This window comes from Ostrea edulis, chromosome 6 (genome assembly GCF_947568905.1).
Source record: "Ostrea edulis chromosome 6, xbOstEdul1.1, whole genome shotgun sequence".
Lineage (NCBI taxonomy): Eukaryota > Metazoa > Mollusca > Bivalvia > Ostreida > Ostreidae > Ostrea > Ostrea edulis.
This window is the reverse complement of record NC_079169.1, coordinates 4546474-4558471: the sequence shown is the minus strand read 5'-3', so window position 1 is coordinate 4558471 and position 11998 is coordinate 4546474. Positions and strand designations below refer to the sequence as shown.

At 36.5% G+C, this 11998-nt stretch overlaps 1 protein-coding gene across 1 annotated transcript; it reads right to left on the bottom strand.

Annotated features, from left to right (window-relative positions):
- Nucleotides 1-3448: 3448 nt before the first annotated feature.
- Nucleotides 3449-11891, bottom strand: LOC125683929 (coadhesin-like). Its single transcript, XM_056141320.1, has 7 exons — nucleotides 11682-11891; nucleotides 9803-9919; nucleotides 8942-9118; nucleotides 8694-8861; nucleotides 8479-8532; nucleotides 4167-4294; nucleotides 3449-3603 (listed from the first exon to the last, which is right to left on the bottom strand). The coding sequence occupies exons 1-7, from the start codon at nucleotides 11776-11778 to the stop codon at nucleotides 3508-3510; spliced, it is 837 nt and encodes a 278-aa protein (XP_055997295.1). The 5' UTR covers nucleotides 11779-11891; the 3' UTR covers nucleotides 3449-3507.
- Between the last annotated feature and the right edge of the window lie 107 nt (nucleotides 11892-11998).

Genomic DNA, 11998 nt, shown 5'->3' with positions numbered 1-11998 from the left:
ATAACGAACAGTGATCAATCTCATAACTCCTATAAACAATACAAAATAGGGAGTTGGGCAAACACGGACCCCTGGATATACCAGAGGTGGGATCAGGTGCCTAGGAGGAGTAACCATCCCCTGTCGACCGGTCACACCCACCGTTAGCCCTATATCTTGATCAGGTATAACGGATTCATCCGAACTCAAATTCAATATGCCAATAACGGCCTAACAATCGGTATGAAATAAGTCAAACAGCATTTTACCCAATGATAGTTTGTATTGGCAAACTAAATAATTGTTATAATGACCATATAATTTGCTAAATCTTGAATATAAATGAGACTGTTGAAACCCCTGCATTATGAACTTGTTTGTCAGTAGCCTGCCTCGATTAAAAACTGATCATACGCAGAACAAGCTCTTGTGCTGTTCGTTATCTTCAACTTGCACATGTAGGTGATAGTGGAATATCACTACATAAATATGGGAAGTTTACGATGGAGAAGCTGAAATCATCCAGTTTATCATAAAGCTGAGTTGGCTTTTGGGGGGAGGGGGGTCTCCCCCCTTTTTTTACCCCTTTTTCCCCCTTCTTTTTCTTTTTTCTTTAAAAAAAATAAATAAAGTTGAGATGTTAGTTTCCTGTTAATATTTATTTTCAATAAAATATCTAAGTATGAAGCACAAGTGGACGACTCTGTGGTGTCTTTTATTTCGAGTTGAAAGGGATATATTGAATCAACATATGATTGAAAATTATTATCTTTAATAGATAAAACGTCGTAGATATATCTAAATGTCGCATTGAAGGTGGCGCCAGATTTTTTCTTCTCACTTAAAAGGTTTTAAATTCTGCTTCATAAGAATATGAAAATAGGTCAGCTAACAAAGGAGCACTATTCCTGCCCATGACAATTCCACCAGACTGTTGGAAGACCTAAGCACCAAAGACCACGAAGATATTGTCACTGAGGAATTCCAGCATTTTGTAAATTTCAACTTCAGAGTACATATGCGTGGAATCAGAGTGGCGTTTATATTTAGATGACCGATCACTAGATATGAATATTTCAATTTTCCATTTTTGTTCAAGAAAGAACTGTCTATGATGTCAAAAAGTATATTCTTTATTTTATCGTGAGAAATGGTCGTGTAGTATGGTGAAAAGTCGTATATTTTGATGTTGATTTGAGAAAATCTTTGCGATTTCAAGTTTACTAAAAGTTCTTTAGAATGTTTTAGAATCCACATTTGATTTACACCACTTCTGGTAGATGTAATAGCACCATACGTTTAAAGTTTCTCCTTCACAGCTGTTAATGCTTTCGTGAGGAGTAAAGATAGAGGCTTGGTAGAACACTTACTGGATTCAGCAATGTATCTTTGTTTGTAAGAATTTTTATGAAGTTTAGGAATCCAATGTAGGTACGGTAAGTCATAATCATCCGACCCATTGACTGGGATATTAAATGTGTCCAAAACTGAAGCATGGGTTTGAAGAATTTCATCTTTTTAAAAAGACAATTGGAATATAAATACAATTAGGAAAAGTGTATATAGCCGCATATTCGAGGAATCTCCTCACGTCCACACTAGTGTTGGTGGACTTAACCTTTACTTTTTATTAAAATGGCTGATCTATCGCAAAAACAGCGTAAGAATCAAAATAATCAATGCATCATCTTCAGAAGACAGCGAGGAATACGTCCGTCCTCAAAGCTACTACAACTTCTGTGTTTCAAATACAAATGTTTTTAATCGAACTAGCATCGTAGGTTGTCCAGTATCCCTGAGAAGTGCTTTCGGTAGATGAATCCAGTAAATGTTTTACCACATTCTCATCTCTTTTAGCGAAAATATTAACAGCTGAGAAGGAGAAACTTCAAACATATGATGCCTCAACATATACAAGAAGTGGTGTAAATCAAATGTCGATTCTCAAAAATTCCAAAGAATTTTTAGTAAAGAAATCACAAAACTTTTCCCAGATCAACACCATCAAAACATACGACATTTTAACACTACATTTCTTATGATAAATCATGGACATTATAGACAGTGTTTCTTCCATAAAAATGAAACACAGAAATATTCATATCTTGTTCTTATTCATCCAACAGTTACTTTGTTGAACACAACTGTGATGCTACGCACATGTACTCTGACATTCGAAAGAGATGCTAAAATTTCTCTTTGACAATATCTACGTACTCTTTGCTAATTCCAACAACCAGTTGGAATCACCAGGGGACGAATTGTGCTCCTGTATTAGCTTTCGAATGAGACAGAAGTTATTGAAAAACTTCTCAATGAGAGTGGTAAAATATATTACCTTCAACTCCACATTTAAATGAAAGGTGACGATAACGAACAGTGATCAATCTCATAACTCCCATAAGCAATACAAAATAGGGGGTTGGACAAACACGGACCCCTGGACACACCAGAGGTGGGATCAGGTGTCTAGGAAGAGTAATCATCCCCTGTTGACTGGTCACACCCGCCGTGAACCCTATATCTTGATCAGGTAAACGGAGTTATCCGAAGTCAAAATCAGTCTGCCAAGAACGGCCAAACAAACGGTATGAAACACATCAGACAGCATTTGACCCAACGATTGGTTGTATTGACGAACTAGATCTTTATAACGACCAAAGAATTTGCGAAATGCTGGCTTTGAACGAGACTGTTTGATTTTTAGTTGGACTTTTAGTAAAGAAATCACATGATACATCGAAGATATATCAAAGATACATCGAACACGTTTCCTTTATTAACACTATTTATTTTCATTACTAACAATTCGATATAATTATGCTAATGAATTCGAAATAAAAGACACTGCCGAATCATTCACATCTGCTTCCTATTTAGGTGTTTTATTGAACATGGACGTTAATGGTAAACCAACAACTGCTTCGTACTTGGTGTTAACGGAAAATCAACAAACAACTTTACGACAAATATGATGACTTCAGTTTCACCATCGTCAACTTTCCATTACTACCTACATTCGGTGTTTATACATCTCCCAACGTATTCGACACACAAACACACGTTCCTTTTATAATAATTTAAACCGAGGCAGACTACAGACAAATAAGTTGATGTTACAGGTGTTTCAACAGCCTCGCCTAAGCATTTCGCAAAGTGTATGATCGTGATCATGACCTAACAACCTGGCATTTGGTTGAATGCTGTCGTACGTGTTTCAAATGTTAGGCAGTTTTTACACACTGATTACACCTGATGCCACATTTAGTGTGTCCATGGGTCAGTTGTCCTACTCTCAATTTTTAATTCATGATAGGATTTAGGAGATTGATCACTGTTCATTATCTTCACTTCTTCATGGCATGATTGCATATTTCTATGCAATAAGAATTATCAGATACGTTCATAATCTCGTAAATTAATTTAAATTGTATACAAACTAAGTGTATATTCCGGCATCAAATTAAGCTATAGCACACATTATTTATTTTCAATAAAAGTACGTGGGTAATTAATAAATTCAAAGTTTTATACACCAACATATTTGTGGAGACACGCTCTGTCATCGCAGCAGTAAATTTCAGAATGGCTTAAATACGTCGTCATGAAGTGGCAGTCCTCGCTCTGTAATAGTATACAAAAATCAAAGTAAAGGTTTGTAAAATTCAACGGTCGCATAAAATATGCTAGAAAGTTCAGACTTACTGGGAAAGTTAAGACTTACTGGGAAAGTCCAGTCTTACTGGGAAAGTCCAGTCTTACTGGGGAAAATCCAGTCTTATTGGGAAAGTTAAGACTTACTGGGATGAAGTTTAGACTTACTGGGATAAAATTCAGACTTATTGGGATAGTTCAGACTTACTGGGAAAGTTAGGACTTACTGGGATAAAGTTTAAACTTACTGGGATAAAATTCAGACTTATTGGGATAACGTTCAGACTTAATGGGAAAGTTCGAACTTACTGGGATAACGTTCAGACTTATTGAAAAACTTCAGACTTACTGGGATCATACAGTATATGGGAAAGTTCAGACTTACTAGGATACAGTGTATAGATAAGTTAAGCCTTACTGGGATAACGTTCAGACTTACTGAAAAACTTCAGACTTATTGGGATACAGTATATGGGAAAGTTCAGACTTAATGTGATAAAGTTCAGACTTACTGGGATAAAGTTCAGACTTACTGGGATACAATGGATTGTAAACTGAAATCCATGTCCGGTTACTGCTCGCACCATACACGTTTCACTTGCAGTACAAGTTTGGTTCCACACGCAAGTCAAGGTTTGGTCACATGATGGACAAGGCTTTCCTAGAGGACAATTAAATATTCTATGTATATTTCTTTTATTGATAGTATTATACTGCATTAGCAGGTGTAGAATAACCGATTCAGGGAAATTTGGATATTGCTAATAAATACAACATCGTCTGTATGACAAACGGGATGATTTCATCTTCTCCATCGTCAACTTCCCATATTTATGTAGCAATATTCCATTATCACCTGCATATGATGTTTATATATCTCAACTGATTCGATATGCACGAGCTTGTTCTGCGTACAGTCAGTTTTTAAATCGAAGTAAGCTACTGACAAACAAGTTGATGGTACAGGGGTTTCAACAGTCTCCATTAAAGTCAGCATTTCGTAAATTCTATGGTCATTATAACGATCTAGTTCGTCAATAGAACCTCGCATTGGGTCAAATGCTGTCTGACGTGTTTCATACCGATTGTTAAGCCGTTCTTGGCACACTGATTTTGACTGCGGATAGGGCTCACGGCGGGTGTGACCGGTCAACAGGGGATGCTTACTCCTCCTAGGCACCTGATCCCACCTCTGGTGTGTCCAGGGGTCCGTGTTTGCCCAACTATCTATTTTATATTGCTTGTAGGAGTTATGAGATTGATCACTTTTCGTTATATTCGCCTTGCATCAAATTGTCGAGTTACAGGTAAGTTTTCCTTCTCTTATGTAGAATTTTTTTAAAATAAATTCTCCCTGAAAACAATACAAAACCAGGTCGGCTAATAAAGAATGTGAGGTACATGTAACGACAACAAACAAAAAATATTGGAAACGGCAACAAAATTTAACTTTCCAATGTACAATTACATGTAAACATGTGCAAATGTTACATAAATTCCATATTAGAAATTGTTTTGTAAAAAAAAGAGAGAGAGAGAGAGAGAGAGAGAGAGAGAGAGAGAGAGAGAGAGAGAGAGAGAGAGATACTATCAATTCACTTTGTCCGCCTTCGCTCAAAGGTGAATATTAAAATATATTCCAGTAAAATCTTTCTAAAGTATTATATTTCCTTGCTCAAATTGCAAAAAAAAATCATAAGTGATCAAATTTTGCCTTTCTTTCTTTTTGGTCTTAATAGACAATTGCTTTGTATACCTATCTACCAGAATGGTATGATAATTCTATTTCTTTCATAAACTAGCGACATGCATTTTCCATAGGGTTCAAAGTTAAATTGACATGTAAGAGGTTTTTTTTTCAGGAATGTGAGTATCTATTTCAAAATGAATATATATCAATATACACCAGTTTAAAAAAAAAATAGTATTAAATTGATGAGCACTTCTTGGGCGTAAATGTAAATCGAATGTGATTTAAACCATTACATTTTGAAAGGAAGGGGTATGTTTCGTATTTGCAAAGCAATACATGTATGATTGATTGATTGATTAGATATTGTTTAACGTCCCTTTCCATAATATTTCACTCATACAGAGACGTCACCGTTGCCGGTGAAGGGCTACAAAATTTAGGCCTATGTTGGGCGATTATATTCTTTAAGAAGGAAGGGATCTTTATTATGCCATACCTGTCATTTATCCGTAATCAAAATCAGTGTACCAAGAACTGTCTAACAATCGGTATGAAACCCGTCAGACAGCATCTGACTCAATTATAGGTTGTATTGACGAACTACATCGTTATAACGACAATAGAAGTTGCGATATGCTGACTTTAATCGAGACTATTGAAACCACTTGTTTGTCAGTCGCTTACCTCGATTTAAAAACTTACCATACGTAGAACACGCTCTTGCGTATCGAATCAGTTGAGAGATATAAACACCATATGCAGGTGATAATGGTATATTGTTACATAAATATGGGAAGTTCACGATGGAGAAGCTGGAATCATCCCGTTTGTCATATAGTTGAGTTGTCAGTTTGCCGTTGATGTCTACTTTCAATAACATATCTAAGTATGAAGCAGAAGTGGACGACTCTGTGGTGTCTTTTATTTCGAGCTCACAGGGAAATATCGAATCGACATATGAATGAAAGTTATTATTATTAATAAACAAAACATCGTCGATATATCTAAATGTCGAATTGAAGGCCACAGCAAGAGATTTTTTCTTCTCACGTAGAACTTTTTTTAATAAATTCTGCTTGATGGGAATATAAAAACAGGTCAGCTAACAAAGGAACAAAATTCGTGTCCATAGGAATTCCAATAGACTGTTAGAAGACCTGATCACCAAAGACCACGAAGATATTGTCAATGAGGACCTCTAGCATATTTTGTATTTCATTTTCAGAGTACTTGTGCGTGGAATCAGAGTGGTGTTTCACAAAGTAAGTTTTTGGGATTACTGATCACTAGATATGAATAGTTCCGTTTTTCATTTTTGTTGAAGAAGTAACTGTCTATAATGTAAAATAAAGTCTAGTCTTTAAATACCGAGAAAATAAGCACCGCTTTCAAATTTCAGATTGGATGCAAGGTGAAGATAACGAACAGTGATCAATCTCATAACTCCCATAAGCGATACAAAATAGATAGTTGGGCAAACACGGACCCCTGGACACACCAGAGGTGGGATCAGGTCCCTAGGAGGAGTAAGCATCCCCTGTTGACCGGTCACACCCGCCGTTTTCTGGATGCTAGAAATTGATGGACATTTAGTTACTAGTCTTTTTGTATACCTTCATCTATCTTATCCGGCGATCAAGGCGTAAACCTGCTCGATAGGGAAACGGTTTTGGCTTTTTCATATAGAGATAGTCACACAATAATAGTAGTAAATGTTACATACAATTACATAAACTACTATAGAATATAGTAGGTTATACTTAGGAATGGGTACGGTTGATAATAATCATTGTGGATTGTTGAATAAAATTGACACGGACATCGATTTTATGCTAAACAGTTTAATTATGAGTAAATACAGTGTACGTTATTGAAATCTTGTTTACTCTAAGTTGAAAATTTAACAGCGTAATTTCCCCCTACAAACATGGGAACAAAAGTTCAACTTATTGAAAGAGAAATTAGCCAATATAAGGGCTCTTTCTTGCGTATAATGGTTGGAATTTGGATCCAGAGGAAGAACAAATTCTTCGTCTAGACAAGTTATTGAAGGAACTGTCGGAAAATACGAATGTCCTATTTTTGTAGGCCATACGTTATGGACGAGTCACAAAGACAACTTTGGTAGCCAGAGAATTCTGGTGTGCGGTCCAGAAAAACTAATTCAACAGAATAAAACCTTCTTAGCTGTTTTGGAATATATAGTCATCATGGGGCGTGGGACGATAATCGGTACATCAGCTGTACATAGACAGAAAATCTACCGCAGTACGCAGGAACTCCCATCGGAAACTGGGTATCCGACGATCGAAGGCAGTCAAATGGATACAAGAAAATTTTGAATAAAGAATAGTCTGCCTAAATAAAGAATAGTCTGCCTAATGGCTAACGTCCTTATTTATATAAAATAAAATCGAGCTTTAATTTTCACGTTTGATTCATCAGATTTAATTATCAACGTTTCGATTAACCTGCACAAGAAAAATGACTACCATGAATTTTTTAATCTCACAAAAACGCACAGGTAATGCAGGTAACACAGATAAATGCCAAGTTCGTTTAAAATACAGTTGTAATGATGAGTCTTACAAACAAAGACAAAGGTGGAATGGGAAAGATTAGAATTATACTGTTGAGCGTCACGAGATAATCTGACTGTTATTTGAAGACTGATGGGATATTCATTCATCATCGGTGAATCTGTAGGTGGAATGGGAAAGATCATACTGTTGTTAGTGTCATGAGTAGCTGTTGATTGATGTATACTAGTATTGTTAGTGTCTTGAGTAGCTGTTGACTAGATTGATGTATACTAGTACCGGGGTATTATTTAACGTCCTGCTTGAGAATTTTTCACTCATATGGAGACGTCATCATTGCTGGTGAAGGACTGCAAAATTTAGTCCCTATGCTCAGCGTTTACAGCCGGGAGTCACACCAGCTGTGACACGGGGTCTTGGTTTTTGCGGTCTCGTCTAAAGGACCGTCCCTTTTAGTCGCCTCTTACGACAAGCAAGGGTAACTGAGGATTTATTGAAACCCGTATCTCCACGAAAACATAATACCATAACATTTCTGGATCTGAGTTTGAAGGATGGAAGAGCGATATGAGTGTTGGGAAACCTGTGAATTAATGTTCTCAACCATTTTACCTGGTGGTGTTGTGGGAGCTGGGGTTGTTGTCATCGTCGTTGTTGTCGTCGTAGCTAAATCAAAGAAAAGATATTCTCATAAAGATATACCGGTATTTTCGCTAGACAAAAAGTTCGAAGGAAGACGTGTCGCCAATGCCCTCAAGATGTGACTGTAAGCACCTTGTGACTGAGACAAATGGTCACACGTTTGTACTTTTAACAAAGATACTTACTTGTACAGGAAGTAGAGCACGGCTGATTGTCCGTTAGATAACCAGAGCAGAAGGACCCTCCATTGGCCGGTGTGGGGTTGTTACATGTTCGCTGTCTATGCTTCGTCCCCGTACCACAGGAGACGCTACATGCTGACCATGGCAACCAATTTCCCCAGTGACCATCTCCTGTTTTTAAACCACAAACATCATACAAAACCTTACCTGCCTTAAAGATTTTAAGATATCGCTAGGTAAATTATACCCACGTGGACAATGTGATGACGTTGCTCGACAGGAATGTGCTTCATGGCTGTTACCAACGCAAATATCGTGACTAGAAGCCCTGGTGAGACAACGCCGCTGTCTGGATCGCGAACCCATGTTAGTGCCACATGTCACGCTACAATCACTCCAGTGGTTCCAAGCCGACCACGTGGCATCAGCTTAAATACACAACCAATATATACACAACAACGCTACATAGTGAACTCATTCGTTGAATGGGACATATTTTACAGACGAAACATCAAAACGATTAGGCACACAAGTTAAAAAACTTATATTCCTCTCCTATTTAAAATTACATGTATATAAGGCGCTATATGAACAAGTAGTAGTAGTAGTAGTAGTAGTAGTAGTTGTTGTTGTTGTGTGAACTAAATTAAAAACTCTTTTCCCATATCATAAGAAAAGTATTTGGGTACTTTTACAAAATTGTTTGGCATTTCTTTCAAAGTTTAATAGAAGTTCCTTCTCTTGTACGAACAGAACTCTTAGAGTATTACAAAGTTCAATAGAAGTTACTTCTCTTGTACTAACAGAACTCTTAGAGTATTACAAAGTTTAATAGAAGTTACTTCTCTTGTACTGACAGAACTCTTAGAGCATTACAAAGTTTAATAGAAGGTTCTTCTCTTGTACTAACAGAACTCTGAGAGTATTACAAAGTTTAATAGAAGTTACTTCTCTTGTACTGACAGAACTCTTAGAGTATTCCAATTTCTGACAGTATCGGGAATAAAGGATTTGCTGAATAATTTTCACCTGCTTTTTGTTGATAAATATTTGAAGAATTTTGAGTGTTCAAAACATCCAGCAACTCAATAAATTTATTCAATATTACTCACATTGACTGCATTTACAATGGCTAAAGAGGATGGTGGCACAATAAGGGGCGTATCCTGTGGGACATTGAACACCTCCGCAGTCATCGTGGTTAACACAGGGAACTGCTCCATAACAGTCTGCAAAATTGGTAGACCTATATTTCTCAGATCAAAACAATAGTATTCTAGTAATAGTTATTTCATATATTTATTCTTTCTTCTTTTCCAACAGTAATTCCTCACTCCGTTTCTTTATTCTGCATATATGGCAGAACAATGCAACATTTAACTGACTGTACAATATGTAGTTATTGACTTCTGATGAGGTCTATTTCTGACTATACGGACCTGGGCAGGTATTGGTTGGCCGAGGCCGTAAACGGAATCATAAGTCAACATGATCAGGAATTCTGCAATAGTTTTCACAATATAGTTTTTTTTTTATTCCTTCAAAAATAATATATTTACATTATAACAATATTTCAACAGTTAAAACCCAAAAACTACAACGGTAATGAAAAGTATTGTCAATTTGTACATATAGAATATGAAAGGTGAAGATAATAAACAGTTATCAATCTCATAACTCCTGAAAGGAATACAAAATAACGAGTTGGAAAAACACGGACCTCTAAATATACCCGAAATGAGATCACGTGTCTAGGAAGAGTAAACTTCCCCTGTCGACCGGCCACACCCGCCGTGAGCCCTATATCTTGATCGGGTAAACGGAGTAATCCGTAGTCAAATTCAGTGTGCCAAGAACGGCCTAACATTCGGTATGAAACACGTCAGACAGCAATTGACCCAATGATAGGTTGTATTGGCAAACTAGATCATTATATAACGACCATGGAATTTGCAAAATGTTGACTTTAAACGAGACTGTGGAATGTATTGTAATTTGACTATGCATGTATATTTAGTCATGTTTGGAAATGCAATTTGAATTACCGATACATGCAATGAAATGTTCAATTTGATTGGTCGACAAAGATGTCAGCAATTCAATGGTTAGTCAAGAAGGAAATCCCGAATAAACCTCCCAAAGTTTTTTGTTTGTTTTTGTTTTATTTTAATAGTTTATTCATATTTCAAAGAGCCCTTACAATATTTAAGACATTCGAGCGCATGTCTTGATAACAAAAAAACATTGATTATATTGAAAATATTGAAACCTAAAATATTACCATGGGAAATGAGTACATGTATGTCCTGATGGTCAAGTTATTTCGATATCTAACCTTTCATGTAAATGTCAAAATTTTTACAAACATTAACCTTTGGGTGACAAAGGTCCAATACAACAATAATATTTAAGCGCTTTTGGTGTTTTGGATTTGGTTGTTGCTAAAGGAAAATATGGATTATGAATAGTACATTATCAAGTGAATAAAATTATTCGTTTCGTTTCCAAGATCGAGACCTGTAAGGTGAAGATTACAGAGATAGCAAAGTATTTGGTACATTGATATGTCACATATATAGAATAGCTAACTGCTGACCGTGTTGTGTTGTCAGAATTACCAGATAAAATGACATTTTTCGTAAAGTTGAAGGTACATGTATACGCTTAATTTCCTTGCAATATAGATATAAATGAATAGAGGGGGTCGAATACGACCAGTATTCTGCCTAGTTCTTTTATATTGAATCGGAAGCTTTCCAAGATGCTTCATTAGATAGCAAATAGTCAATTAAAAAGTTCAGGGCCAATTTGCGAGAACACAAAAATGAGAATTGCACTACAATCCAAATATTTAAAAGACACGTGGGTATACATTTCATTGGAGTGATCTCGCAAATTAACGCGAGTGTTAATTACTCACGTAGAATAAGGAATCTACAGTATTAGTACTCGATAACATGATGGTGGTACAATTAAATAACGTCGATCTACCTGCAATGGACTTTAACCAACAGAGGACGGTAAAGAATGTCACACGGCACGGCATATTGCGGCTTATCTCTTTCCAAAAGACGCGGCCATTCAACATTAAGGTTTATTATAATCAGTTCAAAGAAGACTACAGTCTGATCAGTACATTATATCACTATACGAGGCGACGGTGCAAGTGTACGGAACAGAATTTCAAACTAGACGATGACCGCACTACGACCTTGATAAATTTGCTAGATCATGGAAAGACATCACGTGATCGTGGCGGTCTTCGTGAACGTGTAATAAAAACATAGTGGGGTCGCCATTGCGCTTGA

Excerpts from the sequence above, each read along its gene's own strand:
- LOC125683929 (XM_056141320.1), bottom strand. The coding sequence starts at position 11,778 with ATGTTGAATGGCCGCGTCTTTTGGAAAGAGATAAGCCGCAATATGCCG. Across the intron at positions 8,862-8,941 it reads AACGTCATCACATTGTCCAC|GAGATGGTCACTGGGGAAAT; the intron begins GTGGGTATAATT and ends GTTTAAAAACAG. Across the intron at positions 3,604-4,166 it reads TTACAATCCATTGTATCCCA|AGCGAGGACTGCCACTTCAT; the intron begins GTAAGTCTGAAC and ends ATACTATTACAG.